The following is a 19,324-nucleotide window of genomic DNA, read 5'->3' as shown; positions in this document are numbered from 1 at the left end:
GTATTATTTTGGAATCTTGCGTAAGGAAAAGAGGTTCATTAGCTTCTAACATTATTGAGTCATGGTTGAAACCATTCGAGTCACTTCATTAAATTTCTCTCCACAAAGATTTTGGCCTGGTTTATTGTGTTTTCCAGACATAATGGGCCTATGGTGGGAATTATAACACTGAGTCATGGACAATGCTGACTATTTTAGCTCACCAAGAGCACATATGAAAGTGTTCACCATGCAGGAGTATGCACAGTCTCTAAACTATGTCTGTGGCTTTAAATCTTCTTTTATTAGATGTTATTGCCTTTTCTAAAGGATCCAGGGCTGGAATTCATACTGTTCTCAAGTAGCAAAAAAGAATGCAAACAACACCATAAGATAAAGAAAAACTGGCACTCTCTGTAACATTTTTTTCTTTCTGTACAGTTCCACCAATTAATGTATGGAACTGTATTGATGTAAGTGTTGAACAAGCCAAGTCAAATTTATTCTTGCATTAAATATTTTAAAAACACTTAGAAGTCCTTTCCTTTCTGCTTCATGTTTTTGAAACTCTGTAGCAGATGTCTCAGAATCTTTACTAGTGAAAATATTAAGATATTTGTTCAGTGAAAACCAGAGGGAGAGACAGAGAAACAGATTAAAATGTGTCAGAGCAACCTCCAAAAACTCTAAGAGTATAAGTTTCTTTGTTTATGAAAATATATTTATCCACAGACTGATTCTTCCTTCAACTTAAATACAACCAGAGGTATCAGGCATTCTTTATCTAACTTCAGATTTATAGGATAATCAAATTATCTTATAAGTCAAATTGATTAGTTTGCATATAGTGTTAATTTTATCATTGTTTGTTACAGTAAAAATTGCATCACTCTATGAGTTTAGGTCCATGTTGAGGGCACTGAACTAAAACCATTCGCATCCATCCTTTAATTTTATTTCCCAAGAATATGTGCCTACTAAAGGATAATAGCATCATAAGAAGTAACTCATTCTTACCAGAACATTGATGGTCACCTGAGCAGTAGCCCTTCTTTGTCTGAAGGGGTCAGGAATGGCATCGTTGTCCAAGTCTACAATCCTCACGGTTATCTTATACTGTGATTCCACTTCCCTGTCTAGTGAATCTAGTAGCTTTATCATGCCTGACACGAAAATAATGGGAAACTTGTTACCCCAGTATTACCAAACATCCTCAATGTATGCTGAATTATGAACTATATAAATGAAATATAATCATTACAATAACAAATGGAAATTAACTAGTACAAAACAATGTAGTTATACATTCATACTTCCAAAGCATAATTTTGCAGCCAAATCACAACAGATGTTATTTCATAGTCTTTTAGTCACATTATTAGGTATATAGGCCATACATGCACACAGACTTTCTGGAGTTCAATATTTCAAAGATCAGAGTATCCATACTTTCCTTATAGTACCTGAGAATTTACAGATACATGTCACACATCAAGGTGAAGACAGCATAATTCAAGAGAGAGTTTATTGAAGATGGTCTAATTCTCACCATTTCTATATAAAATAGATTCCAAATGAGCACATGTGACCTCTTTATTTTTATTACTGATTGATGTTTTTTTACAATACCTGTATCTGGTTCAATGTAAAATTTGGGAGGAGTTCCCACATTGCCTCCAACAATGGTATATTTTAAGTTGTTAAATGGCCAGTCTGCATCTGTAAATGTAATTTTTCCAACTAGTGCATCAACTGGACTATTTTCAAATATACTGAAGGTAACCGATGTAGTTCCAACTGGATTCAGTTCATTTATGCGACTCACCCTTACAATGATTGTAAGAATAGCTATGGAAAAAAATACATAAACAACATAGTTAGGGTAATCATGTCTCTGATATTCTTTATTTTCCTTTTCTGTTTTACTAATACCTTAAATATTAAATATTTGGATTACAAAACATATTTATGTTGATGTTTCATTATTAAATTTTACCTTTTAAATTATAGAGCATTTAAAGCTAAATTTAGATTAAAATACTTTATTAACTGCTTTTGAACACCTGTCAAAACAACTGTGTTCTATAGTATGATTATACTAATCATATATTCTAAATTAAAAATCACAGTTTATCATGGACAACATAATGTTCAATGATTGGAATATGATTATATTATTCCATCCTGACAATATAGTCAATAATAAAGGAAATGCAATTTACTCTGAGAATCTGAATATTAGTATTTTATCTAATGCAGAATTTTAAAAAATTATTTGGAAATCTTTCAAATACACAAAGATTACAGAAAAGTTCATCTTTGACATCATCTTCAAATAACTGCAAATTTCTATATGACACATTTGAACATTATTATCTAACCTGGTTCCAGTTTTAATTTAGTCTTCTGGGTTATAAATAGTAGTACATATGCAGTAAATAAGTTAATATAATATCAATCTATATGCTTTAATGCAACAGATCATAGGAAGATTTTAAATATAAAATACTAAGAAAAATACTAGGCATTTTATGTAACTCAAATTATTTAACATTTCAATTTGTTAACTTCTTACTTGAGAGTGCAGGACTTCCTTCATCAGAAACCCTCACAAACAATGTATATTTGAAGTGCATTCCTGCAAAAATAGCATTATCAAAATCTAAATGTGTAGATCCAATCTGTAGGTGAAAAATATGAACAACAATTTTGATTAAACATCTATTTTTCAACTACATGAATCCAAAGCTAAGAGATGTGACAAATAAGTGAAAAATGAGGATGTACACAGTACTGTGCAATAGAAATAGAATATGGTCCACAAGCACAAGTTGCATGTGTGATTTTAACTTTTCTAGGATCCCATTTAAAAATTAAAAACAAGTGAAATTAACTTTAATAAAGATTCTTATTTAATCAAACATATACAAAATACTGTCATATCAACATGTAATAACATCAAAAATATTGGAGATGTTGACATTTGTTTGTTAGTACTAACTCTGTGAAATCCATGACTTATTTCACAATGCAGCTTATTTTCATTTGAATAAACCACATTTCTGGAATTCCAAGGCATACATAGCTATAGGCTTCTATAAATTTATTTAAATTAATATTATTACATATTTGGGTAGTTTATATTCTTAAGTTATATTGTCAAGTATAATAATAGCAAAACTAGGGTATTATATTTCATGTTCTTTTGTTTTCACTGATTCATTTACTATAGGTTTCCCCATTTCCTACAATATCTTCATAAACACAGATGATCTCCAAATTACTATGGTTAAACTTACAAGAGTTTTACAGTAGTGCCAAAATGATGTGTATTTAGTAGAAATGTACTTCAAGTTTTGAATCTTGATTCCTGGGCTAGTGATTAGTAGTATGATATTCTCTTTTGAGTCTGGGCAATGGCAGTTAACCATAACTCTGTCAGCTACACCCATCATGAGGGGAACCAATCAATTTTCTGCAGTGTTCTATGTTGATAAGCTGTGATGTTCCTTAGGGTCAGTTATTACATGCATTTTCAACTTACAACATTTACAATTTATGATGAGTTTAATCTGAACATAACCCCATTATAAGTCGAGAAGCATCTGTAGTTACTATGTTATGTATTTAAGATTTGTTAAAAGAAGCTGTCATGACTTTCTTAACATTCTTTCAAAATGAATTAGATCTGGGTTAGTATTAGTGGGAATAATCTCCCAGAAGTAAGCTTTGAATTGCAAGCTTCAAAATCATGCAAAAACAGAACTTGAGACTGACTCTGTGAGAGAGGTCAAAGCATCTCATATTTTTGCTCTTTCCCTTTACTCTCCAGGGAAGGATGTGCAGGGCAGGCATGATGTTTTCAGGATCTTTAACAATGTTAAATGTAAGGGGGAATCTGAGAGTCTTCCCTCCACAGCTCATGCATAATCACACAATCCTCTGGGTGGTCATAGAATAGACTAGTTGTGAGACCATCTAAGGGAAGAGTGGAAATAATATGATTGCATTCTGTGCCTCCAAGCTTTTCTGAGGTCCTTTTCATGTGTCAGCCACATCCACATTAACTGTTTTTCAAACCAGTCAGCATTATTAGGCAGGGGAGTTATGTGTAGCAATTAAGTGATTAGTTGGGACAGAAAAGCATAGGTGAAGAGCATTGTTTTCTTAAGATTCTGGGTTTCAAGAATTTGAGAAATGAGGGACTGTAAATAAGTCAAGTGGGAGAAAAAAAAATAATTTATTTGTGCATGAAGAAGAATATTAGGTGGTCTATAAGGTCCTTTTCAATGTTAACATTCTGTAGTCTGCATTCTAAGTGGCCAAAGGAAGGTAACATAAAGAACGGCAATGGCACTGAACCAGGTATCAGTCAGAAAGTTAGTAGTTCACCCTGGTAATTGTCCTCCAAAATTACTACATGCTTTTTCTCACCCTGTTTATACTATGGCAATGTGGAAAATAGAAATAAATTGAACATTGAGAAAAACTACAACTACTATAAGAAGATAATCAAAGGCACACACAAATAAATATGGATAAATAAATATAACATGGCAGAGCCCTTCAGAAATGTTACTGGGAGAGTTAATATTCCAAATGGTAAAAAAAAAAAGTTAATTGACTCCTTGCTAACTTCCAAACCACAAAATTAATGCCTGTTTTTCCAACAATTTAGGTATGAAGGTCATTGGTTAAAATATTTATAGGAAAATATCCTATATCATATTATGCTTGAATACATCATACAAATCAATAAGGAAAATAAAGCAATAATGGATAAATACATGTTCATCCTGTTCATACAAGTACCCTGTCCAAAGACTTGTTGTTTATTCACACAATGGTGAATATATAAAAAGATCTACAATCTTATTACCAAACAAGCTAAACATCGTAATATGTATGAGAATACCAGATATTGAAATAAGGCACTGAAGAAGAACCATGCTTAAACATTGCTGATGAGAGTTCAAGCTGATACAACCAACCAATATGGAAAACAACTTGACACTACTTCATGTAATTAAATGATATAACCTAGAGTACATGTTGCATGAAAGAACCAAAGGAAATGCATAATAATATTCATAATAATATTACACATAATAAGCAAAAATTAGAAGGAACTTCAAACTTGCATTTTTGGGAGAAAGACTAGAATCACCCAATAGAATATTAAAGAATAATATGGAACATTATAATAATCATATTGATTGATATGACCTGTATAGAGACAGTCATTAGAAGCACAACATAAATATCAAGTTATGAATCTGCATATATTATATAATTTCTTTTAAAGCTTTTCAATATAGTTCAGGAATACATACATGGTTGATAAAACTAAATTCCTCGAGGTAGTAACAAACACAAAATTCAATATACCTATTTTCTCAGGAAGATAAGTGACAGGGCTCCCTGGCTACTAAGCTATGCTGCCGGCCTATGGGTCCCTGCCCAGAACTGGCAAAGGAGTAGTGGAGCTGAAAAGTGGCAGCCCAGATGGGTGGGGCTGAAGGAGTAAGCCCTGCCCCCCACCACACAGGCGTGGTGGGCTTGAGGCACTGTGAGGCAAGGCTTGCCAAACTATCATCCTTCAGCCAGGCCTGGGCATAATACTGGTACCCTGCTTCAGGAGCCTACTCCACACAGTACTGCTGCCCAGAACCTGCAAACATGGAACACCCCAGAACCTCAACCTGTGGCTTCCTGACTGGTGGCAAGAAAATGGAAGGGAGGCTGACCTGAATGGAAATCGGGGCTCAAGAGCTGACCAATAGCATTTGTGATTCCAAACCTTAATTAGCATCAACTTAGACCAATTACATTGGTACTCTTTTCAAACCATAATTAACATAAATTTGGACCAATAGCAGTGGCCCAAAAACTATATAAACACCTAAACTAGTACAGTTGGAGGGAGAAAACCTGCTTTCAGGTCCTTTCCAGCACTGCTAGAGTTCTGTTCCTAACTATCAGTTAAATCCTGCTCTTACACTCACTCATTCTGGTCTGAGGCTTTCACAAGACAAGAACCCAGAAAGAAGAAGAAATTGAAGGTAAGTCTCTGGGGTCTGCTGCAACATTGGAGGGCATGGCCAGATATTAAGAGCTGCAACACTTCTTGGCTGCAGAGGCCCGCAATCTTAGCAGACCCCATCCACCACCTGTCAGAGAATGAGTTTCCTCTCAAAACTCCAGTTTCACAAGGAGAAGGGTGGGAACAGGTAAATTGGTGTTAGTGATTTTGTAATTCTGAAGTGCAAGGATGGATTCAGTGATTCATTTCATTACTGTGCTGCATAATTTGCAAATCTGTTAATTATGTTATCTTAAAAATATCAGATCATCCTTAGACAATAGTAATTAAGAATGGAATGACTAACAAAATACATAGGATGGGGTGATTTTTTCACATCAATGTCCATTAAAGAGAAATAACCTAATAAAATACAAGACTAACAATACTGACTTAGAGAAATATTCATTTCATTACCTTACTTAAAAGTTAAATCTATTGCATATGAAATCATTTGGATTAATTAAATAGTAATTCACTGTTAAACATTAAAATTATACATTTATTCCTGGTATCCTGGTGAAAATCATTCCTTAATTAATTGAGATAACTTTAAGTTAATATACACTAATCTACTAGAGCTGTAATCATTATTTTAAAATAAAGTTTTGATGTTTATTATAAGTCCACATTTTGAATGACTGCTAGAGCTGTTTCTCCTCTTAATATAATACACATGCCAAAGGATGGTAAAAAGAACTAATCACCTCTACATTTACATTTTAAAAAATTCAAGTTCTAGATTGTAGTCTTTCGTGATCTTAAAACTTAAGCATTTTTGGAAAACTAAATAGGTTTTCTTTCTATATTCTGCTAATAAATGTTTAATTCACTAAGCATTAAAATTGTCTTTCTTTTTACAAACTGGCTTTTCTTCCCTTGCTGCTATAGCAAGATTAGCATGTAACCATCTTAATAACCCTTTTTGAATTTAATATCCCATTTAAGAGAATTGCAATTATATTCAATCCAGTCATATAGTAATTGGGAGAAAAAGATAAAGGGGTTATATCACATATCAGTAAGTTAATTGAAGTTCATATTCTACAATCTCCAGGGAAAGGTAGGGGAATCAATGGTTTTCATTCTGTGAATATTGAGACTGGATTTATGTTTAGTCAAAATTAGAGTATATCCAATACAATAATTTTGCTATTGTTTATTTGTATAATTTTGGTTATTTTGTTTCATTTTTGTTAGAGTTGTCCAAATAGGAAGAATTCAAAGATATATTACATAGTGCCATGATTTTTACCTTCCTAATTGAGAATATTTTGATACCACATTATTTTTCATTATTATCAGTATATGTATATGTATGTGTGTGTGTGTGTGTGTGTGTATATATATATATATATATATATATATATATATATATATATATATATATATAATATAGTTTATATGAATCTATTTTAATATTCTGGTCATATCAGCAATATCTTCTTACTACAAAGAATTGTGAAAAGGTAACCTTGATGCACTTGGCAATAATTTGTTACTAAATCCTGTCAATGGCTTAAAAATGATTTGAAATTTCAATTTTGTTTATTTATGATTCATTAATGCAGTCTTGATTAATATGTATCCAACCAGCACCAAATATGTCATACTCCTAGTTTAATAACAAACTTTCTTCTTTTACTCTAATTGGGAAAACAGAGGTGAAATATGTGATTAGTGCCAAGGTTAGAGAGCTATAAAATGCTGTGAGAAGCCAAGGAGAGGCACCTCATCCAAACATGAAAGAGAAGAAACATCAGGGATGGCTTCCTAAAAGAAATGTTAATGCAAATTATGAAGGTTGTGCAAAAGGGGACATGGGAAATGGGGACACAAAAAAAAGCTAGGGTGGATTTTGAACAGCATTAAGATTGAAAGGCAGAACTGAAAGACATCACAGTATTTTAATGTCATGAAAATTATTCTCTGCCTCAATCACAGTGTGGGACAGCAAGTGGTAAAGATATAGGGGTTTGTTTGACATGCATCTTGGGTAGAAGTTCAATTTCAATTAAATCAGTATAAAAACTAAGTGAAAAAGTACTTCTTACTTATATTTCACTCATCTAGTCCATGTTGTGTTGTTCATAAGCTAATTGTTCAGATAAGCAACATTTTTATCACTGTGTTGAACACAGTACATAATTTAATTTCCTGTTTTTTTAAAAAATATATGATATAGCAACTTGTTGAATGACTTTATCCTCAAAACTTACAGGAAATAAAATCTATATTTCCCCAATTGGTAAAATATTTTACCTACTGCATATTCCAGGATATAGCAATAAGTATGCACAATTATTCTAATTATATACCAACCTCACTAGTTATTTAATATATTTATTATATATTTATTAATATATATATCCAACATAATATATCCAAAACAACCCAAAGGAGTAGACAGTATTCCATCACAGAACCATTTGTTGAAGGAAATTTGTAACCTTCCTAGTTCAGTTCGCAAGATTAAAATTGCATTCCATTGTTCATCTCAAAGCAAGATATGTTGTTGGCAATTTCAGGTTCAGTTGAAAATTCAGGAACAAATTCTGCCATCAGCTATTTGAACTACTGTAGTTCATTAAGAATTTAATAATAATAAAAATAAAATGTTTTTCTATTTAAGGTTAATTACAGGGTCACATTCAGAGAGCAACTTTAAAATACTTACCCTCAGTTCATTGTTAGTGAGAGTAAAGGTTTTATTTGAAAAAGTATCCATAATCAAATGATAAGCTATGTTGTTATTAGGAAGAGTTGCATCCTTATCTGTGCATGTTAGAGAGACTAATAGAGTTTCAGATGGGATGTTTTCAGGAAGTTCAATTCTGTAATGAGTAAAACACAGGAAAAAATGTGGTATAACATGTTAATCAAGATTTATGCAGATGATAATATTTAGCATAAAAGATGTTTTAAAATGTGTTCACAGTTTAAATAACCACTTTGCCAATAAGAAAATCATAGTGTTGATAAAGAATTGTATAATAAATCATCTGGCATTCTTGTTGAGGCCAAAGGAAATGAAGTATTATTATGTTGAATAAATAAGCAGCAAATTAGTAAAATATATATATATATATATATATATATATATATATATATATTATTGAACAAAATGACAATTTGTACCCTGTAGCAGATACCATATCATTGTCTTAATTTTTTAAAATAAGGTACTGAGAATTCCTTGCTATTAAATTTACAGGAGAGTGAGCTGGAACTGTTGATTCTGACCAATATTCATATTTCCCTCTGTATGTCCCACTTTCCTTATAGCTCCTGCACTTGGCTTATATGGAGTCTACTGGCAAGTGAAATGCAAAGGAAGACTGTGCATCAGCTCTAGGTAAGATAGTTACAATTTGGAGTACTTTCCACATGTTCTCCCTCCCTTCTGTCCATGTGGTGGGGAGAAAAAGGAAATAACATTGCAAAGCAAAATTACTGAACAAACTGGGATCCCTGAATCAGTGTGGAGGAGTGCCAACAGTATGGCCAACAAACCTGTGCTGTTCTTCCCATAAGAGGCAAGGACATGCTTATTAAATTTAGCCGTTGATATGTACGTTTAATTCATTAACAGCAATTAAGTGGAAAATATTGTGATGAGTTCAAATGACTATAATTGTATGTTTTCCTCAGTTGTCAAAAGGTATTATTAATTTAATCATTGAAAATGCCTTAGTACTAAAAAATAATGAAATAAAAGATGAATTTTTTAATTTGTTAACGTGAAGAATGTTCTGGAAACTAAATTTTATAATATTCCTTCAATAAGAATCTATAGGCTACTAGCTGGAATAGAAAGAGAAGGGAAGCCAGGCACAGTGGCACAAGCCTGTAATCCTAGCGACTCTGCAGGGTGAGACAGGAAGATCTCAAGTTCAAAGCCAGCCTCAGCAAAAGTGAGATGCTAAGCAACTCAGTGAGACCCCATCTCTAAATAAAAATAGAAAATAGGTCTGGGGATGTGGCTCTGTGGTCAAGTACCCCAGAGTTTAATCCCTGGTATCCTCACCCCCTGCCAAAAAAAAAAAAAAAAAAAAAAAAAAAGTGAAAGGGAACTACTACAGAGTGTGCAGAAATATTGTTTGTTATTTCAGCCTTTTTTTTTTTTTAGCAAAACAACAGGGACAAAAAGTTTACAAAGTAAAACTTGATTCTTTTTGAACCTTAAATTTATTTTTTACCTGGTACATAAAAACATGAAAATGATACATATTCATGAGTACTGTGTGATGTTTTAATATATGCATACCCTGTGCAATGTTTAAACATATCTGTCACTTCAAACATTTATCATTTTTATGGTGAAAGCTTTTGAAATCCTTTCTTTCAGCTTTTGAAATTCACCACATGTTACCATTATCTATAGTCACCCTGTTATGCAATAGCACACCAGTACTTACTAATTTAACTGAAACTTAGTACCTGTCGATCAGGTACTTTCTGTCCTTCCCACTGCTGCACCAGCCTCTAATAGCCACCATTTGACTACTGACTTCTATGAGATCATAAAAGTTGAATCTTGAAGTACAGCAGAGCAAAGACACTTTTTTCATATTTGGATTTTTTTTACTGTTTTATTACTATAAAATGATCAAGTACATATTCTGCGTTTTTTTCCACAAAATATTGTTTAAAATAGAAGATAAGTAATTTGAGGGCAAACTACCCCAAACCTTTCATAACATATAAAATATTATTTCTGCTATTAAAGTAAAAATTCTGATGAATCAGGAGCTTCCCTTTCAACACTTGCAGAACTATCTAAATTTTATTGCATGTAGTTGACATTAATCCCATCCTGGTGACCTTTTGATGCTGGAAGCACACATTTCTATGGTTTCCTCAGGTTTTCTATATACGAGTTAATCATTTGTAATCCAAAAATCCAAAATCTGATATCATGTGAGCACTCAAAGAATTTCAGATTTTAGAGCATTTGAGACTTGTTTTTATACATTGTTTTTTGAGAGCAAATAAAAGCAGATCCACTTGTTTCAGTGAGGAAAAAGAAAGAGAAGCTGCATATTATCTGAAAATAAGATGAGGAAAGAATGAAGGGCTTCTGCTTCCACCAGGGATGGCATGATGGTTACTCTTTATTTCTTTCTTTTATCTTTGACAAAATCCGAAACTCACATAATTGCTCCTGTAACTTACGTGTAAATATCCTGTGAGCACTGAGGTGGATTGTCATTCACATCTTGTAGTATCACTGTGAGTGACCCAGTTGTTGAATGCATCCGTTTGTTGTCATAAGCTCTAATATATAATACCCAAGACTTTGGGGTGGCTACATCCTCATAATCCAAAGGATAGGCAATTGTGATCTCTCCTGAATCTAAAAGGCAAGCAAATGAAAATGTATTCAGCATTCACAAGATGAATAATTTATGATTTAAAATAATGGCATGGATAAAATAGTTCTAGGAACAAAATAAAGGTCAGTTGTTGACCTGTTGTAGCTCCCAAGTGAGTTACATACAACTTTGGATTTCTGAAGAATGGGAGTCAGGTAAGTGACAGGGGAAGAGAGAAGCCTCCTGAGCTGTGTAGATCAGATGGTATTTCGCGGGAGGGTTGTGAGCAGTACACTGTGAAGCTTAGGCTGAGAATGGAAAAATGAGCACAGAAATCGGAGAGTAGATTGGGGTGGCTTGGATGTGGCTAAGTGGATGTGTGTGAAACTGTGGATAGTACACTGAGAAAAAGAACAAAAAGAAAAATTGATATTAATTAGGAACTGTTTTTTAAATCATTTTTATTGTATCTACATTTTCAGAGCATGTAACATGTACAATACACTGTCTCCTTTATAAACTGTGTTTTTTTATGCTAAATGTAAACACATACTTGATGCTTGATGTCATTTCTTACATTGATAGCTCTCCAAGCATTTTGGTTGTCTAGAGTACATTCCCTAATGAATTCTTGAGGAAAAACTATAGGCATAATATTTCTTTATTACTTTCACCTTCTGAAAATTTTATCTGCTGTCTTTATCTGTGAAATCATTTTGCTGGATATAAATTTTCAACTCTCATTTTGTGTTTTCATGTTTCCTAAGTATGTTACTTCATTAATTGATGGAAAAAATATTGTAAAAAAGTTTGTTTACAGTATGATTATCATTCTCTTATAAGTGACTTAGTCTTTTTGCCTAAAGACTCAAACACTTTTCTAAGTTAACATCTAATAATATACTGGAATGTGTTTCGAATTTAGTCATTCTGGGTTGATTTTCCCAAGAACCTCACATTTCTCGTAATATGCAGCTTCAAATCTCTTATTATAGGAAATGTATTCTTTTCCCCTGTTTTCTTAAAGTTGCAGTATAATTACACATAATAGTGAGATCTGTTGCTACATATTCATATATGCACAAAAGATAACAATATTTGGTCAAAGTCATTCCCCAGTATTTCCCCTTTCCCTCCCCTTCTTCCTTGCTCAGTCCCCTTTATTATATTGATCTTTTTTCTTGCTTTTTTTTTTTCTTTATCCTCTCTAGCTTCCACATATGAGAGAAAACACAGGACTTTTGACCTTCTGAGTTGGCTTATTTCCCTTAACATAATGTTCTCAAGTTTTATGTACTTTCCTGCAAATTACATAATTTCCATTATTTTATGGCTGAATAAAACTCCATTATTGTAAATATGTCACATTTTCTTTTTTAAAAATTTTTGGTTCATGTAGAATTTTATTTTTTATTATTATTTTTTAAAGGAGAATGGGAGAAAAGTTTATTAGGTTTACTACTCAAAATAGTAAATATCATGAATATGAGAAATTAAGTTTAATTAAATATCTTACTCCCTCCTGTATGCAAAGTAAATGAATGATTATTACATAGATTTTTTCATATTTCTTTGATAAAGCTTTTCTGAATGTTATTCTTGGCCCTCAGGCATAGGCTTTTGATCTGGTTAAAAGTTTTATGACAGTGATGAAACAAAAATTGAAAGAAAGACACATAAATTTCTTCCTTAAAGAGTCAATTTTTTAAAAAAATAATAGATTTTTGTACTACTTATATCAAATTTTTAATTTGTTCTATCTTACCATTATAATTAATCTTCATATAAGAAAATGAAAACCTAGGTGCTTTCCATAGTTAATTTAAAATTTTAAAAACTGATACACTGATAGAAGAACAATTTCAAAATTCATAGCCATGAAAACCTACTTTATCCATTTATCCATTGACGGACACCTAGTTTGGCTTCATAATTTGGCTATTACAAAGTGTGCTAATATAAATATGAGTATACATGTATTATTATAGTGTGATGATTTAAATCCTTTAGACCAAAAATTGTTATAGCTGGGTCTTTTGGTGGTTCCATGCTGAGTTTTAAGGAACGTCTATATCGATTTCCATAGTTGTTGTGCTAATTTACAGCCTACCAACAGTGTAAAAGTGTTCCTTTTTCCCGCCTCCTCTCTAGCATTTATTATTATTTCTATTCTTGATGACTGCCATTCTGATTGGAGTGAGATGAAATTTCGGTATAGTCTAGGAATGTATTCTTGAATGACACTTTTATTTCTTGGGTCGGTTGCTTTGTTTTCTTCCTCAGGAATTTGTAGAACATGATTTAAAGTGTTGGCTTTTCTCTGCCTATCATCAACAGCTATAATTTTTTTTCATTTTTATTTTAAATATAATATAATATTTTAAATAAAAATAAACCTGTGTAGAAGGCTTTTGTTCCTGAATAATCTGAGAGTAAGTTGCTAACATAATGCCTCATCTTCTGAAAATTTGATGTACATTTCCCAAAATATACATGATACAAGCATCAAAATCAGGAAGTTAATATCAATACATTTAATACTGAGAGTCTCATTCAAATTTCACTGATTGTCTCTATTTTCTAATAAAAAGAAGATCCAGTTCATATTGTCATGTGTTGTTAGTCAGTTTCAACTTTTTCAACTAAAAAAAGTTGTTAAATCTTCCCTTGAGTTTTACCACCTTAACCCTTTGAAAGATTTTTTTTTTATTTTTTTATTGTTGGTTGTTCAAAACATTACATAGTTCTTTTTTTTTCTTTTTTTAAAATTTTTTATTGTTGGTTGTTCAAAACATTACATAGTTCTTGATATATCATATTTCACACTTTGATTCAAGTGGGTTATGAACTCCCATTTTTACCCCTTATACAGATTGCAGAATCATATCAGTTACACATCCATTGATTTACATGTTGCCATACTAGTGTCTGTTGTATTCTGCTGCCTTTCCTATCCTCTACTATCCCCCATCCCCTCCCCTCCCCTCCCCTCTTCTCTCTCTACCCCCTCTACTGTCATTCATTTCTCCCCCTTGTATTATTTTTTCCCTTTCCCCTCACTTCCTCTTGTATGTAATTTTGTATAACCCTGAGGGTCTCCTTCTATTTCCATGCAATTTCCCTTCTCTCTCCCTTTCCCTCCCACCTCTCATCCCTGTTAAATGTTAATCTTCTTCTCCTGCTCTTCGTCCCTACTCTGATCTTAGTTACTCTCCTTATATCAAAGAAGACATTTGGCATTTGTTTTTTAGGGATTGGCTAGCTTCACTTAGCATAATCTGCTCTAATGCCATCCATTTCCCTGCAAATTCTATGATTTTGTCATTTTTAATGCAGAGTAATACTCCATTGTGTATAAATGCCACATTTTTTTTATCCATTCGTCAATTGAAGGGCATCTAGGTGGGTTCCACAGTCTAGCTATTGTGAATTGTGCTGCTATGAACATCGATGTAGCAGTGTCCCTGTAGCATGCTCTTATTAGGTCTTTAGGGAATAGACCGAGAAGGGGAATAGCTGGGTCAAATGGTGGCTCCATTCCCAGCTTTCCAAGAAATCTCCATACTGCTTTCCAAATTGGCTGCACCAATTTGCAGTCCCACCAGCAATGTACAAGTGTACCCTTTTCCCAACATCCTGGCCAGCACTTGTTGCTGTTTGACTTCATAATGGCTGCCAATCTTACTGGAGTGAGATGGTATCTTAGGGTGGTTTTGATTTGCATTTCTCTGACTGCTAGAGATGGTGAGCACTTTTTCATGTACTTGTTGATTGATTGTATGTCCTCCTCTGAGAAGTGTCTGTTCAGGTCCTTGGCCCATTTGTTGATTGGGTTATTTGTTCTCTTATTGTCTAATTTTTTGAGCTCTTTGTATACTCTGGATATTAGGGCTCTATCTGAAGTGTGAGGAGTAAAGATTTGTTCCCAGAATGTAGGCTCCCTATTTACCTCTCTTATTGTTTCTTTTGCTGATAAAAAACTTTTTAGTTTAAGTAAGTCCCATTTGTTGATTCTAGTTATTAACTTTTGTGCTATGGGTGTCCTATTGAGGAATTTGGAGCCCAACCCCACAGTATGTAGATCGTAGCCAACTTTTTCTTCTATCAGACGGCGTGTCTCTGATTTGATATCAATCTCCTTGATCCATTTTGAATTAACTTTTGTGCATGGCAAGAGAAAGGGATTCAGTTTCATTTTGTTGCATATGGATTTCCAGTTTTCCCAGCACCATTTCTTGAAGATGCTATCCTTCCTCCATTGCATGCTTTTAGCCCCTTTATCAAATATAAGATAGTTGTAGTTTTGTGGATTGGTTTCTGTGTCCTCTATTCTGTACCATTGGTCCACCCGCCTGTTTTGGTACCAGTACCATGCTGTTTTTGTTACTATTGCTCTGTAGTATAGTTTGAAGTCTGGTATCGCTATACCGCCTGATTCACACTTCCTGCATAGAGTTGCTTTTGCTATTCTGGGTCTTTTATTTTTCCATATGAATTTCATGATTGCTTTCTCTATTTCTACAAGAAATGCCGTTGGGATTTTGATTGGCATTGCATTAAACCTATAGAGAACTTTTGGTAATATCGCCATTTTGATGATGTTAGTTCTGCCTATCCATGAACAGGGTATATTTTTCCATCTTCTAAGATCTTCTTCTATTTCTCTCTTTAGGGTTCTGTAGTTTTCATTGTATAACTCTTTCACCTCTTTTGTTAGGTTGATTCCCAAGTATTTTATTTATTTTTTTTTTTTTTGAGGATATTGTGAATGGAGTGGTTGTCCTCATTTCCATTTCAGAGGATTTGTCGCTGATATACAGGAATGCCTTTGATTTATGCGTGTTGATTTTATATCCTGCCACTTTGCTGAATTCATTTATTAGCTCTAATAGTTTCTTTGTAGAGCCTTTTGGGTCTGCTAGGTATAGAATCATGTCAACTGCAAATAGTGATAATTTAAGTTCTTCTTTTCCTATTTTGATGCCTTTAATTTCTTCCTTCTGTCTAATTGCTCTGGCCAGTGTTTCGAGAACTATGTTGAACAGAAGTGGAGAGAGAGGGCATCCCTGTCTTGTTCCAGATTTTAGAGGGAATGCCTTCAATTTTTCTCCATTCAGAATGATGCTAGCCTGAGGCTTAGCATAGATTGCTTTTACAATATTGAGGTATGTTCCTGTTATCCCTAGTTTTTCTAGAGTTTTGAACATAAAGGGATGCTGTACTTTGTCGAATGCTTTTTCCGCATCTATCGAGATGATCATATGGTTCTTATTTTTAAGTCTATTGATGTGGTGAATAACATTTATTGATTTCCGTATATTGAACCAGCCTTGCATCCCAGGGATGAATCCTACTTGATCATGGTGCACAATTTTTTTGGTATGTTTTTGTATCCGATTCGCCAGAATTTTATTGAGGATTTTTGCATCTAGGTTCATTAGAGATATTGGTCTGTAGTTTTCTTTCTTTGAAGTGTCTTTGTCTGGTTTAGGTGTCAGGGTGATGTTGACCTCGTAGAATGAATTTGGAAGTTCTCCCTCTTTTTCTATTTCCTGAAGTAGCTTGAAAAGTATTGGTATTAGTTCCTCTTTAAAGGTTTTGTAAAACTCTGCTGTATACCCATCCGGTCCTGGGCTTTTCTTAGTTGGTAGTCTTTTGATGGTTTCCTCTATTTCCTCAATTGATATTGGTCTGTTTAGGTTGTCTATATCCTCCTGACTCAATCTGGGCAGATCATATGACTTAAGAAATTTATTGATGCCTTCACTATCTTCTAATTTATTGGAGTATAAGGATTCAAAATAATCTCTGATTATCTTCTGTATTTCTGAAGTGTCTGTTGAGATATTGCCTTTTTCATCCCGTATGCTAGTAATTTGAGTTCTCTCTGCTCTTCGTTAGCATGGCTAAGGGTCTGTCGATTTTATTTATTTTTTCAAAGAACCAACTTTTAGTTTTGTCAATTTTTTCAATTGTTTATTTTGTTTCGATTTCATTAATTTCAGCTCTGATTTTAATTATTTCTTGCCTTCTACTTCTTTTGCTGTTGTTTTGCTCTTCTTTTTCTATGATTTTGAGATGAAGTATGAGATCATTTATTTGTTGGTTTTTTCTTTTTTTAAGGAATGAACTCCAAGCAATGAATTTTCCTCTTAGAACTGCTTTCAATGTGTCCCATAGATTCTGATATGTTGTGTCTGTGTTTTCATTTATCTCTAAGAATTTTTTTAATTTCCTCCTTGATGTCTTCTATAACCCATTGATCATTCAGTAACCTATTGTTCATTCTCCAAGTGATGCATGATTTTTCCTTCCTTCTTTTATCGTTGATTTTCAGTTTCATTCCATTATGATCAGATAAGATTCATGGTATTATCTCTACTCCTTTATATTGTCTAAGAGTTGCCCTGTGACATAATATATGATCTATTTTTGAGAAGGATCCATGTGCTGCTGATAAAAAAGTGTAACTGCTTGATGTTGGGTGGTATATTCTATATATGTCAATTAAGTCTAGGTTATTAATTGTGTTATTGAGTTCTATAGTTTCCTTATTCAACTTTTGTTTGGAAGATCTGTCCAGTGGCGAGAGAGGTGTGTTGAATCTCCCATGATTATTGTATGGTGGTCTATTAGACTCTTGAACTTGAGAAGAGTTTGTTTGATGAACATAGCTGCACCATTGTTTGGGGCATAAATATTTATGATTGTTATGTCTTCTTGGTGTATGGTTCCCTTGAGCAGTATGTAGTGTCCCTCTTTATCCCTTTTGTTTAACTTTGGCTTGAAATCTATTTTATTTGATATGAGTATGGATACTCCTGCTTGTTTCTGAAGTCCATATGAGTGATATGATTTTTCCCAACCTTTCACCTTCAGCCTATGTATGTCTTTTCCTATCAAATGCGTCTCCTGTAGGCAGCATATTGTTGGGTCTTGTTTTGTGATCCATTCTGCTATCCTGTGTCTCTTAATTGGTGAGTTTAAGCCATTAACATTTAGGGTTATTATTGAGATATAGGTTGTTCTTCCATCCATATTTGTTTATTTCTGTTACTAAACATGGTTTGTTTTCCTCTTTGATTATTTTCCCCCCCTTTACTGTCCTACCTCCCACTGTTGGTTTTCATTGTTATTTTCCATTTCCTCTTCGTGTAATGCTTTGGCAGGATGTTTTGAAGAGATGGTTTTCTAGCTGCGAATTCTTTAAACTTTTGTTTATCGTGGAAGGTTTTAATTTCATCTTCCATCCTGAAGCTTAATTTCGCTGGATACACAATTCTTGGTTGGAACCCATTTTCTTTCAGTGTTTGAAATATGTTATTCCAGGATCTTCTAGCTTTCAGAGTCTGTGTTGAAAGATCAGCTGTTATCCTGATTGGCTTACCCCTAAATGTAATCTGCTTCCTTTCTCTTGTAGCTTTTAAAATTCTCTCCTTATTCTGTATGTTGGGCATCTTCATTATAATGTGTCTAGGTGTGGATCTCTTATGATTTTGCACATTCGGCGTCCTGTAGGCTTCTAGGATTTGGGATTCTGTCTCATTCTTCAAGTCTGGGAAGTTTTCTTGTATTATTTCATTGAATAGATTGCTCATTCCTTTGGTTTGGACCTCTATACCTTCCTGTATCCCAATGACTCTTAAGTATGGTCTCTTTATGTTATCCCATATTTCTTGGATGTTCTGCTCATGATTTCTTAACAGTCTTGCTGAGCTGTCTATGTTCTTTTCAAGTTGAAATACTTTGTCTTCATTGTCTGATGTTCTATCTTCTGAGTGTTCTACTCTGCTGGTAGTATTCTCAATTGAGTTTTTAAGTTGGTTTATTGCTTCCTGCATTTCTAGGATTTCTGTTTGTTTGCTTTTTATATCCTCTATCTCCCTGTATAGTTGATCTTTTGCTGCCTGGATTTGTTTGTGTAATTCATTGTTGAAGTGATCTTTCA

General features: G+C 33.4%; 1 protein-coding gene across 1 annotated transcript in view; it reads right to left on the bottom strand.

Annotated features, from left to right (window-relative positions):
- Nucleotides 1–19,324, bottom strand: part of LOC124106515 (protocadherin Fat 1-like) — a 149,747-nt gene that overhangs the window by 90,862 nt on the left and 39,561 nt on the right. The window contains exons 12-16 of the mRNA XM_046464165.1: nucleotides 11,237–11,417; nucleotides 8,739–8,895; nucleotides 2,555–2,660; nucleotides 1,609–1,827; nucleotides 997–1,142 (exon numbers count right to left, since the gene is read on the bottom strand). Coding sequence (XP_046320121.1) covers nucleotides 997–1,142; nucleotides 1,609–1,827; nucleotides 2,555–2,660; nucleotides 8,739–8,895; nucleotides 11,237–11,417 — 809 coding nt within the window. The remainder of the gene's footprint in view (nucleotides 1–996; nucleotides 1,143–1,608; nucleotides 1,828–2,554; nucleotides 2,661–8,738; nucleotides 8,896–11,236; nucleotides 11,418–19,324) is intronic.

The sequence above is a fragment of the Marmota monax genome, unplaced genomic scaffold (assembly GCF_021218885.2).
Source record: "Marmota monax isolate L192 unplaced genomic scaffold, Marmota_monax_Labrador192_F-V1.1 WCK01_AAM20220418_F8-fsc00065, whole genome shotgun sequence".
In the NCBI taxonomy this organism is placed as follows: domain Eukaryota; kingdom Metazoa; phylum Chordata; class Mammalia; order Rodentia; family Sciuridae; genus Marmota; species Marmota monax.
Note: the sequence above shows the minus strand (reverse complement) of the source record. Positions and strands in the feature narration are given on the sequence as shown.